The 19,542-nt window shown below is 39.1% G+C and overlaps 2 protein-coding genes across 4 annotated transcripts in view; one reads left to right on the forward strand and one right to left on the reverse strand.

Annotated features, from left to right (window-relative positions):
• Positions 1-8,972, forward strand: part of pnocb (prepronociceptin b) — a 44,015-nt gene extending 35,043 nt beyond the window's left edge. For both annotated transcript variants that reach the window (XM_049590745.1, XM_049590746.1), the window contains exon 3: positions 4,912-8,972. In XM_049590745.1, the coding sequence (XP_049446702.1) occupies positions 4,912-5,565 (654 nt within the window). In that variant the 3' untranslated portion in view covers positions 5,566-8,972. The remainder of the gene's footprint in view (positions 1-4,911) is intronic.
• A 150-nt stretch (positions 8,973-9,122) lies between these two features.
• znf395b (zinc finger protein 395b) overlaps positions 9,123-19,542 on the reverse strand; it is a 30,858-nt gene continuing 20,438 nt past the window's right edge. For both annotated transcript variants that reach the window (XM_049590694.1, XM_049590693.1), the window contains exons 9-10: positions 14,894-15,000; positions 9,123-9,972 (exon numbers count right to left, since the gene is read on the reverse strand). In XM_049590694.1, coding sequence (XP_049446651.1) covers positions 9,861-9,972; positions 14,894-15,000 — 219 coding nt within the window. In that variant the 3' untranslated portion in view covers positions 9,123-9,860. The remainder of the gene's footprint in view (positions 9,973-14,893; positions 15,001-19,542) is intronic.

The raw sequence follows: 19,542 nt of genomic DNA on the forward strand, positions 1-19,542 counted from the left end.
AGGCATGAAGCCCAACTGTCAGGTGTGATGATAATAAGACAGGAAGGTCATTAAAGCTACACAGAGAGTCAGTGATTCACCTCTGATATAGCTCATTCTATATCAAAAGTTCAATTCCAAAACACTAAATATATAATTTTTAGAGCAAATACATCATTACCAGAAGTTGAAGGGCCAATTTGGAAAATATTGGACATAATTTACCTGCTGTCCTTCAAACTGATTTGTAATTTCTTCCAATTTTGTGCTGTCAGTCATTTTGCAGAAGTAGATGTCACATTTATCAAATGATGGACGTCTCATATTGGCACCTAACTTTCCACTTATGCTGAACACAGCAGGAACAACGGCCATTAACTCCCATGACACACAAACCATCCAGACCAAGAGACTGCTTTCCCAGCCTGGGTCTGGTTGTACAGCAGAGGAGAAACACTTTTCAGGTTAAAAAAGAAGTGTGATTGCATGCCATGAATGATATGCTGACCTTGGACAATATTTTTTATAAACCTTGCTTATGCGGATCTATAGTTAACATGATCAGCCTACTTCTGAGGTACAGTATATAAATGAGTGCATACTTGCACTTGGGAATGCAGGGTGTAACTCTATTGTTTCCTTTCAGCTCTGATTTATTTTTTTAAGCACTAAGTTTCTTGTGAGCCTTTAACTTCACTTGTCCTCACTGAGTGATTAATGATAAGGCAACCATAAAACAGAAAGTGGCCATGAATCTTTCAAGCTGCAGTTATCAATATTTTGATATGAGAGATGGTCTTTTAATGATTACGTGTGATTTGAAAAGGGACTCTTCTCACTAGAAGTGTGTGTGTGTGTGTGTGTGTGTGTGTGTGTGTGTCCACACCTACAGAGAATAAATAACTCACCCTGCAATTCCCCTGAGCCTTAAGCAGCATTTTAGCATCTTTCAGCTTTCAGTCTCATGACTCTCATCAGACCCACTTCACCTGCAACAGACAGCTGTTTATAGCAAAAATGTTGCGACAAACCCACCCTCTGCTACTGTTCCAACACTGAACAGCAAATGTTAGTGACTAGATAGTGAACTTAGTGGAAAGTTTAGCAGCTAAGCAGCAGTTTCTCAAGAATTAGTGAAGACTGAAACAGAACTAAAAGGAGAGCGCATATAACTAAGAGCTGGGTACCAATCCATAGGATCAAATATCAGTGTCAAATATCAGTACTACAGAGGACCAATCCACGTTAAATCAATCTGTGCCATCTGGGTGACAGAGTGCACTGTGGTCCAGTTACTACATGGCTGCTGGAGCTGATTGTGGCCACTCCAGGCACTGAAGAACAGAACAAAACCAGGTTGCACCCAGAACATGGCAACAGGTGAAAATCTACACAGTGTAGGACACAGCCATTTCGGACACACTGTTCACTCGCATGTCTCATGCAACAAATGTGCTCTCATTTTAGTCCATGCAGGTGTATGCACCAGCTCATGGTTGTAACTTTGATCTGAAGCGTTTATTTGCTCTTCAAGTCACATTTTTTCAACACGACATGCATAAACACAAGGTTTTAGCCAAAAAAAAGCAATGAATAATATACAGTGCTAAAAAAATTAAGGGAACCCTTAATGGTCACAGTATAATGCCAAGTCACTTCAACAGTACCCTGACTGCTGTTACGTACCAGGATGAAATCCTCAGAGCGACTGTCAGACCTTAAGCTAGTGCAGTGGGCCCTGGGTTCCTTCTGGTGCAGGACAATGCCCAGCCTCATGTGGCCAGAGTATGTGCCATTGACTAACCCTCTCATTCCCGCAACCTAAATCCAAATGGGTACCTATGGGACATTTTGTATTGGTGTATCAAATGCTACCACGTACCACCACAGACTGTCCAGGAGTTCACTGATGCACTGATCTAGGTCTGGGAGGAGATCCCCCAGGACACCATTCGCCAACTTGGAGCATGCCCAGATGTTGTCGGGAGTGCATACAGGCATGCGGGGGCCACACACACTACTGAGTCACATTATGATTTGCTGTGATTAAATTCACGCCATTCGGATCATCCTGTGATTTCATTTTTTTACTTTGAGAGATTTTGAATCCAGCCCTCAGTGGGTTGATGATTTTGGTTTCCATTGACTGTTGTTACATCATTTATTTCTCAAGAGACTATACAATATACATCAGTTAAGATTTTCAACTTAATTTTAATTTTTTTTGAGCAGTATATTAATCTACATTTAGCAAACGAGGAGGAGCACAATGTGCTGTCTCTGGACAGAGCTAGAGAGCAGAGAGAGTGTGATCCTAGAGACTCTCCCTTCAATTTTGCCCAGCAGCTGGAAGTTTGGACTTGTGTTTTCCAACTGAAATTACAATTTGTCAGTTATTACAGCGAAAGTAAAGAAGCAAATTCCAAATACTGGTAATAGTATGTTTAAATGTGAACAGTACTCAGCCTTACATATGACTTCACACACATTTATCTTTTGGCCAGAAACTCCAGATGGATGATAATGTTGCTGCTTATTTGCTTGATGTGTTAAAAAGGCTAATTAACTTGCTAATAGACCCTTTTACAGCTGACCTTCTCTAAAATATGTGGATGCATGTTGGCAGCAGAAGTGGCTTTTCACCTAGTCATCTAAATGAGTTAGCAAGCTTTGAACATTGAATTCAAACTGGTACCAGCATCAAAATGCCTGGTCGTAGTGTGTTCGGTTGTCAGAATCGATATTCCAACTGCAGACTCAAGTTCTACAGAACTCTGATAGGATCATGACCATCTCAGAGCAGTGGGGTTTTGGTTAAACAGGTGTTAGCTGGTGACTCCACTGAAATGGTTGCTCGTATTGATGACAGCTGTCAAAAACATGAAAAGAATATCAGTTTCACTTCATTTAATTTTATATACGTACTCATCTGTGTTTATCATCTACACCAACCATTTACGTAAGTTACTTTGAACAACCACAGACGCATTCAGCTGAAAATCACCAGTTGACATGATCACTCGTTAAACCATAACATCATTGGTGTATATGGATACTAAGCTAAGCTGAGCTAAGCTATTAAATGTGTTGTGGACTACTGGACACACTTAGGCCTACATTCAAGTAGAACTCATGTTCGGATAACAACCATAGAGCTCTGAACTATGCTAGCTAGCAAGCCCACAACACAGAATGCAGCTACTGTTAAGACGTTATGTAAGTTTTGTGGTTTGTTAATATAACCAGACTCATACAGCGTGGTCTTGTGTCCTTGTCTGTGGGTGGGGAAAATTCCTGATTTCAAGACACAAAACTCTGAGTGTGTTTTATGGTATTGGACATTCTACCTGTACATGACCACAGAAAATGTGGTGATAAGAAACAGTGACTTGTATGCTCATAATTTCTCATTGCTGTATGCTAGTTTTCTCCTCTAAATGCATTTATATGTCAGGCCAGTGAAAATTGGTCCACTTGCTTCTTTCCTCCACCGACTCACTAATCGCACAGGATCTTTTGGCATTAATGCTCTTGCATAGCTTGACAAGCTATTGCATTCCACTACACCTCTGCTGCCATATTGCGTGCACACCCTTATGTATGTCATTATTGTTAACCAACTGTCAAAGGGTCTAAAGGTTAACCTTATAAACGTTATAACATTGCAGTATATAAACTGTGTGTTATATTTAGCTTGTTAATGAGTTTTGCCCCCAGGTGGCCATAAAAAACTGATTAATGCAGCTTTAAGCATCCCCATTCAACTAATGAACTAACTAACCTAGTGATCAAATCTGATGGATAATTAACTGGTCCCACACAGTACTATGCTGCCATGGTGAGTAAAACAGTATCCTGGAAATCCATAAAGTATAAAACAACATAATCAAGATGTCAGTGGGGATATTTCAGTTCCCAATCAAAAACAGCATGTAAATGAACTTTCTTCTAAATTCTCACTGTTGGGTGCCTGTTATTTTGCTGTGTACTTTCTGTGTTCAGTCTCCTGTATCATGAGTCTTTTAGGGATTCTGTCATGGATTTATGCTTCTAAGGAATAAAAAAATGATGTGTTCTTGGCTAGTGAGACATTTCAAGCCTCACTAACTTGGAGTACTACAATGGCCACCATGTGTTTCCTCAAGCCCTCATGTTGTTGCCTGTCGGGATTTAACTCTTCAAATTGTGTGTCTGTGTCTTTCTTTGTGTTGCCATCATGAGAAAACATTAATACTCTCAAATTAAACTCCAGGAGGCTCAGCAGCCTAACTAAAGAGCAGGTAAATAAATAGTTGCTGCTTTTAAAACTGTCGACCTATGCCATGGCTAGAAACTGTTTAAACATCACCCTGAGTAAACACAAATTAGGGGTTTTTCACCAGAATTTCGAATTTCTGGCATGGATGGATTATTGAATGGGCATACTGGACACAGGCCCAGTGGCAGTTATTGTCAGGGGGCCCCCTGGCCTTCACCTGCAAAATATCAAATGTCAAATTAACATGTAGCAACCAGGAAGAATGACCACAAAAAGCCCACAAATGGATGTAAAGAAACTCCATAGAGACAAAATAACTATAAAAACCGCAAAACAACTGCAGAGAAACTGAAAACACAAAATAACTACAAAAATGGCAAAACAATCACAAAGAGACAACTTCAGGCACGAAATAACTAGAAAAACTGGCAAAATAACCATGAAAATTGAATTTCTCCTCAGGAGGATTAATAAAGTATATAAAATTTAAAAAAATAATAATAAAAAAAGATAAGGAAAACAACTACAAAGAGATACAAAATGACTTCACATCTGTGCCCAGGGGTCCATTGTCTCATAATCTGCCCGTGGTCTTTGGACTAATAAATTAGTCAGGTGAATTTTTGAATGCACTGGTACCTTACCACATCACTGTACCTTCTCTCTCTCTGCAGGTGTGTTTGTTGGAGTGTGAGGGTCACGTCTCCTCTTCACTCACATGGGAGGTGTGTAAACGTACCGTCAAGCTGTCGCACCATCCTGCACTTTCTGAGGGAGGCGCTCTGTTCAAGAGAACAGGAGAGGAGCTTGAGCTGACTCCTCTTGACCTGAACTCTGACAGTCAACTGCTGCAGTCTGCAGCCGCTGAGCGCTTCCAGGAGGGGGAGCAGGACGAGATACCCTTCGAGGAGCGCAGTGTCCAGTATGACTCATCACTGCTGGAATCCACTGAGGAGGGGGAGGGCCTGCAAGATCTGGATCTCAGTCTGGCTGACGAAGAGAGGAAGCCGAGAGAGGAGAGGAATGTGGAGAGTGACAGCCAGTTAGAAGAGGACGAGGACAGCGACTCAAAGGCCGTCACCTTATCCAAACGCTTTGGTGGCTTTCAGAGGGGGCGCCACGGATACAGAAAGCTGATTGGCTCACCCATGAGGCCCCTACAAAAGCGCTACGGCGGGTTCATAGGTGTCCGGAAATCTGCCCGCAAATGGAACAGTCAGAAAAGGGTGAACCAGCTGTTGAGGCAGTACCTGGGCATGAGGAGCAGCCGCAGCGGCAGGTTCAACACCGTCCCTGTAACTCGGGTCTGGAGGCAAAACAAACTGTAATGTATTTCTGTTGCTCTCACAGAATCCTGCCCCAGTTACCTCAACCAATCATATTTTCAGCAGCTCACTCCAAGTGTCACCATCGTCATCAGAAGAACAGACTCTGCCATGTCGCTGCACCTCTCTTTGTGTCTCTAAGTAACAAGGAATGTTTTGACTGTGATGTCCTTCTTATTAAGCATATTTTCATGACATTCTGTGAAATAAAAGAATTAGAGAAGTGCAATTGAATATATTTTTGTGTGTCGGTACAATAAAAGGGGCCAAATGAGATTGGAAGACTGGTTCACTTGAGCTTTTCACCAGAGATGAGACCTGAGGGTGTGACATTTAAAATCATGTTGAATGCACTTTGATGCGTGTGTGAATTAAGTCATGACTCCAGATGGGGTATTTTGCACTCTGTAGTCTGTGTTATGCAAGCTGTTACTAATGTCCAGCTCTCATGTAATGGACTCATTTGTCACTACATAGGTTTCCCCTATTAACATTACATTTTGGGACTAAACATCCACTATAAAAATAACCCAATGGTTCAACTTAAAAATAACGAAGGTAACAATTTGCACACATCTTTTCAAGTTGTTCCAACTCTGGCATTATTGAGTCAATCCTATAAGTCCTATAATCTGACAAACTCAATTAATTTAGCACAACCACCATGATTTGCTTTGAAAAACTCAGTTTAGTTGAACCAACTTAATATTTATCCAAAAGTTGTGGTGATATTTAATGGTCAAATTATGTTATTTAAGATATTTAAACACATTGTTTTTAGTCAATCCTACTAAAAAATGTAAAAAATGTTTTGGATTTTGACCAACTTCTTAAAGTAAATGTTATCTGACTAAAACACTTTATTGTAACAAACATATTTTTAATGCTAAAAAAACTTGTTTAAGCGTTACAATAACCCCTGAATCATTGTCAGAGTGTATCATAAACAAATCTTATATTATAATCAAGAATCAATTTGGAGGTGGAGTAGCATTGTGCTTTCAATATGGTTCAGTCAGATGGTTGGACAGTGAGAGTGCTGAAGCCCAAACTGTTAATTACTGATACAAAAATCTAATTTTCTGCTTAAGGAACTTAATTAATTAAATACAATGGATGTAAATTGAATTTCTGAACTTTGAAACTCACCAAACCTCTACATCTCTCCTAAAAAATAGTCTTGTTCTCATTGCTTCATTCTGAGCATTGCCAAAAAAAGTTTTTATCATTTCTATTGTATCTTAATTGTGGCCATCCTACGGGGGTTATCATTGTAAAGCTTGTAAGTGATGAGTTTCTCTTTGGGGAATGAGCAGCAGGTTGGCAGGCTCCCCTGGGCTCCTTGCAGTGGAGCAATACTGTCCTCTAGTGTTTGAGGAACAAACAACCTTGGTTACTGATTTGGGATCAGTTTTGCCATGTCCTCAGTAATATTTTACTCAACTCTTTGGATTTTTCTGCTGTTATAATGGAATTAGAAATAAACACAAACTGTCAAACAAATAAATATGCTCAATTTATGGCTGATGCTTACATGTCCTTCACAGTTAAACCAGAAGATCAAAAAAATCACAGAAAAAAATCCCTTATTCTGACAGTATTAGTAGTGTCTGTATGACAGCTCATAATTCATCACGTTTACCAACCATCTAAAGGGTTTGTACAAAAATATTTGGGTGGGGAGGAGCTGAACCTTAAATCTCACTTTTTAGAAAAAAGGAAAGCCCTCTAAAATGTTTTTAATATTTTCTTTGGACCCTCCCAAACTGCAACTCCCTTCTCCCAGTATCTAAAAAAAAGGCGTAAATGAATATGTAACTGAATTGGAGCAATTAATTTCACTATTTTAAGCTAACAGAAAGCAAAGTGTAGAGACTGTAGGACAGTTCAGCTACCTAAATTTTAAAAGTAAACCATAAAAAGTAAACAGAATGATAATATTTTACTACAGCCATGAATGTGCACATTAGAACTGGCATTGAAAATTGGCAATTTCTTTCACAAACTACACAATGTTAAAGGGTAACTCCAGTATTTCCAAACTCCACCCTAGTTTCTCATGTTTTTGTGTTTAATTGAGTAACGGGAACAGCAATTTTAAAACGTGTCAAGTGTTGAGCGAGACTGCTGCAGCCAGTAGTGGCAAAACAGGCTGCGATGCAACAACTCAGGATATATTTGCAGTGTCAATGTACGTCCACTTAAAGTGTGCGATTTTTTTTACAACAGACAGGCTCAGATTATTATGTGATAACATTATGGAAGGGATCCCTACAGAGATAGACATCTTTAGTAAAGGGTAGGATCCAGTTTTTTAAACCAGAACCAGCCATGAAATTGCCATTGCCAAACTAGTTGAGAGATGAACCAAGCTAGATTTTGTGAGTTTTATTTTGCATCTGTCCACTTTGAATAAAGTGTGATTTACTATGACAAAATTACTGTTTATTAAATGAAGTCTGGTGAGTTTGATGATAACAATTTCAGGTCTGTTTCTGAATCTTTCTCTTAAACAAAAAGGTCTATCTCTGTAGGGATTCTTTCCATAATGTCAGACAGTTAGGACCAAAATCGGAGTCTTCAGTGGAAAAAACAAGCACTTTTAGTGGACACAAGCTGACGTTGTGCTATTGCTGGCTGCCGTAGTTTCGCACAATCCCAAATACTTGGGAAAATAAGGTGCAGCTCAAAAATTTCTGCCACTTAATTTCCTTTATAAACTAATCTTCGGGAAATAGTTATTACTGAAACTCAATGAATATATAGACAGCAGACAGACCTCAGTGCAATATTATTTTCTTCCTGCACCCAGCTTCAAAATATTAGAATTGTAAAATAATTTTGGCACGGTCCCTAACTTATCATGCAGTTCCAGACACAAAGAAGCAATAGTTTAAAGGCAGAAGTTAAGAGTAAAGAGAAACTACTCCACCTGGTGCTTTTTGCAAAGCTGTTCATGTCACTTCAGTCCAGTTGTACATACATGCATGAAGCTGGAAACGGGCGGGGCCACTGGGCATGTATGGCACTGCAGGATGTGAGGGAGATCTTAGTGACACCAGTCTTGAAAACCACCATCTTAATTTGCCATTTAAGAGCAGAGTGATGAAATGAACTGTGCATGTCAGATGTGGTCATTATTATAGAAAATAACATGTTTCTGCTTGAGAGGAAAAAATGTGTTAATTTGTTTTGCCATCAAAATATTTTTCTCCATTTGCAGGACACGTCCATTCTTTACATCTTAATAGTGTTTATTAGTGTTTGAGGTGTAATAATGTATGCATATGAGTGTGTGTGTGATTGCACAGATTGTGTGACTGTGCACGTGCATGTGTGCAATTCTCTGTCAATCCAACCTAAAAAATGGAATTTGTGAATAGTGTACATTTCAGACTGCATTTCTAACATTACAGCATTGTTCTGAGTCTTCATACAAAATGTGTATAGAGAAAACTACAATAAAATAGTTTGCTATTTCTTTTGTGGACTGTCGTGCAGAAGTAAAAAAAAAAAAGAAGAAGAAGAAGAAGCACAAAAAAACATTTCAAATTCTCAGTGCTTTTTAATTTGTATTTGACAATATATTTCCTCTTTTTTTATTGCTATTACAAACTCACTCCCCTAATGCTAGTCCCATCACCATGACTCAATAGCTTCACGGATAAAACCATTAACACTGGTTGTGCGCCCACACATGGGCAGGAAGGAAATAGGAACTTGGTTGAATTTGAATCGAACCAAATGTAGCTTATTCATGTGAGTTTATATTCCAACAAAGTGCCATAAAACATGAAAATTCCCCCAAAATAATCTGCCCAATACACGGACGGAACGAGACGATAAAAAAAAGGTATAAAATACTCATACGTAACTCAAAGCACACAATATAATGTACATCATAATCACTGTGTAACCACTGAAAGAGAGGGTCGGAATAAAGAAAACAGCCAAGCAGCAGTCTAATACAGAGGAGCTACAGGGGCAGTAATATGACCTTTGGATAAAGTAGGAGAGTATTGTAGGCTTAGCACATCACATGGTCAAAGTCAGTCAACAGTTAGCACCATCGCAGACTTCAGGTTTCAGGATCAAGTTACAAAGATACAGAAAAGTCCATATGCATTTCTTTAGGAAAGAGACAAAAAAGGTTGAAAGTAAAAAAGAGAAGAGCTGTTTTCCTTGATGGCTCTCAGGCCCTGATTTATATCCTGTTTTTGATAAAAGTCTCTTTTATCACTCATCCATCCATCCACATCTTCTCTCACACGCTCTCTCTGTCCATCACGCAGCAGTCTTTAGTCAGGGAAGCGCTGGCAGGCTTTTTTCCAGCGGCAGGCGGTGCACCACTGATCCTTGCGCTCCACTCCGTATACCTTACGACACTTTTTGGCCTCCCCACGACCCTTCCTGCAGATGTAAAGACGCAAATCATGTGGATGTGAAACAATATGAGACGTCAGGAAGGAAAGGGCGCTACCACACACAATGTGACCAAGCACTATAAAATGAGGCTGAGGGAAAATAGACTGATAACAAATGAAGAAAAGATTCAATCTATTTTATCTCTCCTGGTCGAGCCATGGAAATGTGGCTACAGACAGCAGCAAAGTGGGCGATAAAATGACACCCTGGAGGTGAAAGACAGTGGACAGATGCTGGAATCAAAACCGGAAACAGCAGAGAGAAATATGGACCCAGACTTGTCTTTATGCATAATCTACATCTGAATTATCAAATGTATACAGACACAGTTAAAGGTCATATGTATAGCTGTTTCATCAAAATTAATATTTTTAAAAAAAAATACATCCATAGAATGTCTAGAAAGGTGTAGAATTAAAGTCTATATTTTCCTGAAAAAAATAATTACAGTAGAGAAATAATTGTTTTAGAAATTTTGCACGGGTCCAATATTTTGATTTGGTTACGTTGGTTATGGCGGGGAGCTCAGGGTTGCCAGACTGTGATAGCTGCAGAGGTATGGCGTCGCAAACTCTAGCCGACCAATGGAGAAGCAAAACCAGAATCAACATTAGTTCAGCTTTTGATCGTTGGTGTCAGCTGAAGGCAGAAAAAGGGCTAAAAAGCCACACAGAGTTTGCTGCTTTCCTTCTGGACAGGTAAGCTAATGTTTGCTAACTAACGCAGCAGGGTTTAACGCAGCAGGGTCGTAAAAAGATATATCTGCTGAATATATCTAATATCGAGTAAAGCCGAACTAGTAATGACACTGGACCTAGATGAATTATGTTAAGAAAACGTAAGGATGATGGCTAATTTTAGATATTTCAGCAACTTCTGTGACTGTTCCGGTTTTAGAGTTGTCAAATAGTGTTGTAAAAAAGTAAATTTACTGAATATATCAAATATCTAGTAAAGCTGAACTAGTAATTACACTGAAAGTTAAAATATCGGCTAATTTCAGATATTTTACCTAATACTCTAGAAACTGCGTTTTTGGGACGGTCACGTTAGTTTTTTGCGGCTTGTTGTAAAATAGAGTCGTAAAAAGATATATCTGCTGAATATATCAAATATCTAGTAAAGCCGAACTAGTAATGACACTGCACCTAGATGAACTATGTTAAGAAAAAGTAAGGATAATGATTAATTTCAGATATTTTAGCAAGTTCTCTAGAAACTGCGTTTTTGGGACTGTGATTGTTCCGGTTGTAGAGTTGTCAAATAGCGTTGTAAAAAAGTAAATCTACTGAATATATCAAATATCTAGTACAGCCAAACTATCATGTTATTATTATTATTATTATTATTATTGGTGGTGGGAAATTATAACAGAGGAATATATTTGCTGTTTTAATATCAAGAACACTTTCATGTTTTTGTGTGTATACAGGACGTTGTTGAATCAGGGAATCCGTGTGTCCACCACGACAAAGGATCCTAATTGACTAATTACTTTAGCATTAGTGACAAGTATAGCTAAAAATGCTTTACGGAGATTGTTACAGTGTGTTACAGGGCGCACAAGAGAGGATTCATGATTTATTTATTTATTTTTTTAATTACAATACCACAAAAGACTCTTCACTTGACATCACTGTCTCCAGTGTCTGTCGTTTACGAACCTGGCAACCTGTAGAACTGAAGAGTGGAGCGAGAGCGGGCGAGTGTGAGTGCGACACCTACTGACCGGGAAGTATGAATCCTATATTTATCACCTTTAATACCAGCATAGCCACACCACTACACTGATAAGGTCTTTTGATTAGAGCCGAATAAATATGTCTGCCCTCAGAAAAATAATCATGAACTATTTTAACAACTATTTCAAAGGTCCAGTGTGTAGGATCTAGTGCCATCCAGTGGTGAGGTTTCACACTGCAACAACATGAAACCTCCTGTGTGCAAAGCATGTCGGAGAACTTTGGAGGCCGGCTTCAAAACACAAATGGCCCAATCTAGGGCCAGTGTTTCATTTGTCTGTTCTGGGCTAATGTAGAAACAACAGTGCTGACTCTGTGGAAGAGGACCTGCTCTGTATGTAGATATAAATGGCTCATTCTAAGATAGTGGATCATTCTGAGTTTCAGATGACTATACAATAGCCTGCCAAGTAAGTGAGTAACAACTCACAGTTTGATTTCTTAAGAAAAAAAAAAAAAAAAAAGCGAAATAGTGTGACATATAATAGGCCTTTTCTTTTAGTCTGGCGCTCCATTGTCTCAGTGAGCTTAAGCTCCGCATTTCAAAGGGCTATCCATTTGGAGGTGGTAACACTTGAAGGTGTTGTAAAGTCTAGCCTTTTATTTCATCTACAGTTAGCTTTGCTGACAACCAGCCAGCCAGCCGTGTTAACATGTGGTGACATGGTGCTCACTGCCCTCCCCCAGTCTTCAGTGGTAAGCTAACATTAGCCATGGCAACTCTGCACTGCCACTCATTTACAATTACTGCAGGTAACTAGGGATGCACAATATATTATTATTATTATTCTCATTATTATTATTATTATACATTATTCCAATAATCAAAATTATAGCCAATATATATATATATATAGCCATAATACGAAGCCAGATTGCTTTCACTGACCTAACAAGGGCAGCATCTACACACCCGACACAGTGGGAACATGGACCTTTACATGGACCTTTACACTTGGTTTAAAACCTGTAACCTGACATGCGTAACTGGTTAAAAATATTATATTCTGCAATATAGCAGGTAACAGTTAACTGCTAACATCCCTAACACTGATGAAAACATACTTATTAATATTATCTTCCATTTCTCCCAGTGCTGTATCCCCTTAAATCTTACACACTGGACCTTTAAAGCAAAAATGCCCAATATTTCCTAGTTTCAACTTTACAGTAGTGAGGATTTACTGCTTTTTTCTGTCTTATGTGTTAATAAATTGAATATCTTTAGATTTTTAGTGCAAGTCTTGTTAGATGACCTATTTAGGGAAAATATGACATTTGATCGAACAAATGATTGATTGATTAATTGAAACAATAATTGTCAGATTAGTCAATAAATGAAAATAATCATTTTGTCACACAGACTTGACTTGGGCAACAACTATGTACATTACAGTTACTCTTGTTTTCTGTAGGTTTGCTTACAAGAGTAATGTTGAAGTAACACAGGTCTATTTTTTCAGTTCAGTTAGTAGAGGAACACAAACGCAAAATACCATTACAATTATTAATGCTTTGATGCAACTTAACAAAGTATGTTGGAAGCTCTTAAGTCACAGTGATGAATTTCAAATTGTTTCCTGAGTTGTTTTCTACTGTTTATTATTACATATCTATGGAAAATGTGAATGAGCCTAAGAGATTTGGCAAAGGTGAAGCAAAAATATATTCATTAGTGGGACATGGGTGTAAAAACTGTAACCATTATTAGTACAGACTAAATCAGTCAAACCTGGTGTTAAAATGTCCTGTAACATTGTAATGACACAAAAAACTGACTTCTCCTTATGTGATTATTGTATATGACAGATACAAATATTACAGTAATTTTGGTGATCAGTTAACTTTTCCGATAATTGGTTTATGACTTAATACCAGTAAAACTAAGGACATCACCATCAGCCTCAGCTTTATTTTCTGTTAAATGCTGATTAGCAAATTAGATGTCACAACAAAGATGTGACATTAACAGGCTTCCTTTCCAGTTTTGCTAGTCCAGACCAGAGTATGAGCTTAAACTGGTTTGATTTAACGCAAACTGGCTAAACTGGCATTTGTCATTATGATACATTATAGGAAAGAAGCCTACATCAGCAACCTGTGCCAGCGGCGTCACAGGGCTTAATCAAACATGTATTGCATTAGTAATCAACAATACGACAACGTGATGAACTTAATCTTATGTTTGTTTATAAACAGACTAACGAGACAACTGTATCTGACAGGTTGTGAACTGATCACGTCAACATGAGAGAGATCAAATTTCAGTAGAGATGGGAGAGGCAGAGCGGCGCACGCTGTGTTTGTTTAAAGTTCATGTGTTTTTTGGGTTGATGAGAGGAGACATGGCAAAGTTAGTCTCTCAAGAAAACTAAACTGAAACTGCACCAATATGGCAGCAATTTGGATTTGAAGCCAGTGAAAGAGGTGTCCTAACTGGCTGCAGGCGAGGTGGTGCACCACTGATAGCGGAACTTTTGTCAGATGGCCTGTTTCTGTTTTTTAGGCTGTCTATTGCTCACTTTAAAGGTGCTGCAATAGACGAGGAATAGCAGCACCCTTTAAGTTGAACTGAGAACCAACAAAGGTGGCAGCTGTCTTGAGGGAAACTGCCAGAAATTTTAAGGTTTCTGCTAAGATAAATGGCATGCTAATAAAAAGCTTGGCTACCTGCTGTTAGCTATACTATATGTCATTTCCTGTAAATATGAAGAATGTTTTCTGTTTTAAAAAGCAACATTACAAACGTCAGAAGATAGCAAGGCTACTCGCCCCTGTTGAGTGTTTATGTCTCCAGTCTGATCTAAAACACAAGGCTGATACGTCCATGTGGTTTGTTAACATGATGCATGATGAAGTGCATACAATGTATTCAATGTGGGCAGAAAGCTCCAGTGATAGGCGCTGCAACATAATTGTACTCGGATGCTCATTTGCTGTTAGGACACCGTTTCATGATGGTTCACTTGGGCACGGCTGCTGTGTCAAGTGTGTAAAATTTGGCATATCGAATTTTGGGCACTTGATAACAAACCAGTTTAAAACATTTTACACTGGCTCAATCTGACTGTAGACTCTTTGTCATGTTTAAATTTTAACAGCAGGTTAAAAATGTTTTAAGTCAGACACTGAACAGGAACAAAGTCAGGTAGATAATGGCTCACCTGAAGGAGCAGTGAGTGCGGGAGGGCGATACACTCAAAGGCTGCAGCCTGTTCTGTTGGAGCCACTGTTCCCCGACACTGACAGACCGACAGCGAGGCTTCACCACCTACACACACACAACCACAGGTTAAAGTTGAAGTTCAGTATTTTCAACCTAGACCTTATATTCTTATTTTTTAGTGTGAATAATGGGAACAATCCTAGAAACTGGTACAGAGGGATGAGCGAGAAGGATATAGCCCGCAGAGGCGAGACAGGCTATAACCATTTGAAGCATATATTTTGTTGACTTCAGCAAAGCCTTTGATATAGTGAATGATCAGATTCTGCTGAATAAATTAAGCTCATTTCAAGATTCCCCCCCCTGTGATAACAATGCTTTCTTCTCATCTATGTAACAGGTCTCAAGTAGTTAAAATCATTCAGGTAACATCTCCCCCTCTACCTTGTAACATGGGAGTTCCACAAGGTAGCATCTTGGGCCCGCTACTTTTTCTCCATTACATAAATGACCTTCCTAATGTGTGCAAATATTCTGTTTTTTATATGCTAATTAGTGTTGCACGGTATACTGGTACCAACGGTAGACCGCAGTACTAAAACTCCACGGTACATATGATATCATAATGTTGGACTACTGTAGTACTGCCGTACCTCACGGTACCACTACTGTGTAATAAGTTCAAAGTCCAATCATAAGAGGGTGAGTGTCCATGCGCCGTCCAATAACGGCGCACGCTGGTCACCTGGCACTCAATATGCTGCTGCAGTAGTTTGTTTTCCAGTGACATTTCAGGAATTAGCTGTGTTTTTAAGTATCTTTGAGCAGTGAAAGTTATTATTTATTTATTTTTACTTGTATGCAGTGATTTGTTTTCCACAGACCTCTATGGTGTGAGCATTTTACTTGCATTTGCGACTAAAAATAGTTTTGTGCGAGCAAAAGATATCATTCAGGAGCACGCTGTGCGAGTACAGATTTCAACCAGCAGCAGAAACGAAAGGCGAATCCTGCTGGTTTTGGGTTGAACAGGGGTCACAGACAGGAATACAGCAGAGGCATATACAGCGGCAATAGTGCTCCACGGCGCAAGATACTGGCTTACTGGTGACGGAGAAGTCTGGCTCCAGGTCCAATAATTTCCTCTTTTGTTGGTGTCATGACTGCCCAGAAGTACCTGGACAACCGAGTCGTGGCGGCACACAGGTATGTGATGTGTCAGAGGAGAAACGAGCCGTTCAAATTTCTCTCTTTGTGGCAGGTAACGGTCCAAAAACCTCACTGCACTTAAGGAACGGTTCTTAACTTGTCAGAGGAGGAGGGTGGCTGGTTGATTTTTGGTTGATTTTTATTTTATTTATTTATTTAATTTTGATCCCTCCTATATTAATCACTTATTGATGCTGTTTTTGAAGTATGAATAAGTCAATAAGTAATTTATTCCATTGAAATATCATTGTTGTATTATAGAAAAGAGATTTATCTTTTTATAGATGACAAAAGGCACATTTGCCTAATTTTTGCTGCAGTTTTGGTACCGTGACAACACTAATGCTGATGACACTATAATTTTTCTCTCTGACCAAAACCCTGACATCTTAAATTCAAAACTATCATCTAAAACTATCTGATCTGAACCACTTACATGACTGGCTGAAACATAAACATTTAACTATCAATGTCAAGAAAACAGAATGTATGTATTTTCATTCCCCTAAAAAACAATATCTATTTCTGGCCCTCTTCAGTTTTCAAATCAAAAACTAACCATCACAGAAACCTACAAATATCTTGGAGTATATCTTGACTCACATAGCGTTTCCTATACATTGACGAGACTATGGCAGCCCACCATAGTCTCCAAAAATCGGCCAGATATAAAATGTCTCCGGTAAATGAACGTCACTCTGTAATGCACCGGCTAGAACTGAGAATTCTTTGACTCCCCGCTCCCCCTCCCTGGCCTCACCAAAGATGTCGCTCTCCTAGCGCTAGCGTGAGCTTGAGTTGATAGAGCAGAATGCATTTTTAAGCGGAATACTGAGGAACAGCCTACTGACATCTACTTTGTGAAGCATTCTTGGAAACACCCGGAAAACATCAGTAGAGAATTGCGTGGCTGTATTTAAGACAACTCTGAGCCTGCACAGCAACACACAGCACCATTGAAGTAAGCTCTGAATACTTTTTCTTTCTCATTTGGCTCATGATAATTACTTTCCATTCCAGGTCAAAACTGATCTCTGCAACAGGCTGCAGGGAGAGCACCTAGCTGCCTGCCTGAGGGTTGCCATAAATGGCCCTGTCCCAGAGGCATTCAACTATGGATGGGGGCGGATAACAAATCAAAAATTTTGTTCTCCACTTGACATGCTGCTGTGTTGTGCTATGGCCTTGTAAATTTGTGATTTATGTGACAATGCCTAAGCGCAACACAGGCTCCGCTCTATTAGTGCCGTACTGCGGGTTCGGGCCAGGCTCGGTTATAGGACTTGGGGTCGCCATGCTCTAGTGTGCTCACCTGTGTGTGTGTTTGTGTGTGTGTGTGTGCGTGCACACGTGTCTGTGTGTGTGTGCGCGCGCATTGGGGCGAAACTCTCTCAACACAGAGAGCAGAGGAGGATTGTAAACACATGACCATGTAGAGACAGAAGTGACATGCCGTCATGTAAATAAAATAAATAACATGATGCTATAGAACATTTTTCACACATAAAAAGCACAAAGATGTTGAAATCTAGGCATATTCTGCCATCATAACTTGGCTCCCATAATTCACCAGATTGACGCCTTTAAATCAAATGTATACAAAATTTCTCCCCGAGAAAGCATGCCCCCGGACCCCTCCAGAGGGTTCGCCACCCCAGAGTAAGAATTTACAACAGAGTTTACAAGATCCATGGTAGCCTCCCTCTTTGGACTCATCAATGCATTGCACTCTCCCATTCTAATGCCCTGACTTTTCAAAACTACACAAATAATCTAACCTTTAAACTCTATTTTAAGATCCTACACAGCAACTCCAATCCCACACTTGCTGCACTACTACCAAGTCACAACACAAGACAGCAACACGTCACTAGAGCAGTCTCACATGCACTTATTCCTGTACCACCTTACAAAAAGAATTATGGTCAGAGATCATTTTGTTACACTCACATTAAGTTTTGGAACAAGATCCCACACTACATCAGAGCAATATCCTCTTTTACACATTTCAAACACACATTTAAACACTATTTGATTAAAGGACAGACCTGCAACCACTGATCTAAATCCCATATCCCAAGTCAGCTACTCTGAAATGTCTATGTAGCTGCCTACATTTTGTTGTTTTGCCTCTGCTGATTATTTGTTTGTATTTTTTATTGGAATGTGTTTTTGTTGCATAACAGGAACCTGCTGAAAAACAGCTTTTAACTGAGTCAGGCCAGTTTTAACTGTACCACACAATGTTGCTTTTGATTCCTTTCCTGTATAAGTAAATAAATGAAATTAAAATGTTGGCACTGTCAATGTTTGCCCAATAAAAGTGCATGTTTTTTGCCACTGAGATGTTCAGATTGTTATAATCAGTGTTTGACAACATTATGAGTGTTCCCTACAGAGACAGACCTTTTTGGGTCCGTGTACGATTTGTTCATTTGAATTTCAACTAAGAACGACAAAACAATAAAACGGAAAAACGATTTGTTATTTCATTATTTGTTTTTCAATGTCCAACAAACTATACTTAGACTACTCAAATCTGGACTAGATTAACATGGAGAATCCAGAGACTTATTAAAACACAGTTTCTGATTTGTGAAACCTTCACTCTATTTGTGAAAATGGCAATGTTAATGATTTATTGTATTCTATTTGTGAAAATGCAAAAAAGGGCGATTTCACTGCTTTTCCCCCCATCGAGACCACATTAGACTAGGTCCAGATCACAAACCACTATAGATAGACTGGTCAAACCACAATCACATGCAGCAAGTGGAAAAGCCCGTCCACGTCAGCCTCTTTTACTTTAAACTTTAAATTTCAGGTAACAAAGGCTGGGTTGTGGCAATACTATATATTATTAACATTGCCATTTTCACAAATAGAGTAAAGGTTTCACAAACCAGAAACTGTGTTTTAATGAGTCTCTGGATTCTCCATGTTAATCTAGTCCAGATTTGACTAGTCTAAGTATACTGGTTTGTGATCTGGACCATTGAGATCATTACAAAAAAATACTGCAGTAAAATGAATAAAACTCAGGATTATGATACCCTTTGACATCTCTTGTCATACTGGAGTATTAGTTTCTTAAGACTTTTTAATACAGAGCAAACAAGACGACAGCAAATAGGCAGAAATAGCAAGACTGAGAAGCAGTTTACCATGAGTAAGGACAATAAGAAAAATATGCTACAGTTAAAATCCTCAAAATTTAGGACAATTGCACTCTACTGATCATTCTCATTTCATCTTCCCCGTATTTGCTCAGTTTTTCAGTTCATGAATTAGCTTGAAAATGACTGAACACCACCATATACAAGCATTATGCGACATTTAGTTTTCAAGAGCAATGGCGATGTTACAGAGTCAAAGTTATGTTTTACGTCATGGCAACAAGCGCATAATCCTTGGGACTTCAAGGCAGCCATAATAAAC

The sequence above is a fragment of the Epinephelus fuscoguttatus genome, linkage group LG11 (assembly GCF_011397635.1).
Source record: "Epinephelus fuscoguttatus linkage group LG11, E.fuscoguttatus.final_Chr_v1".
NCBI classification, from domain to species: Eukaryota; Metazoa; Chordata; class Actinopteri; order Perciformes; family Serranidae; genus Epinephelus; species Epinephelus fuscoguttatus.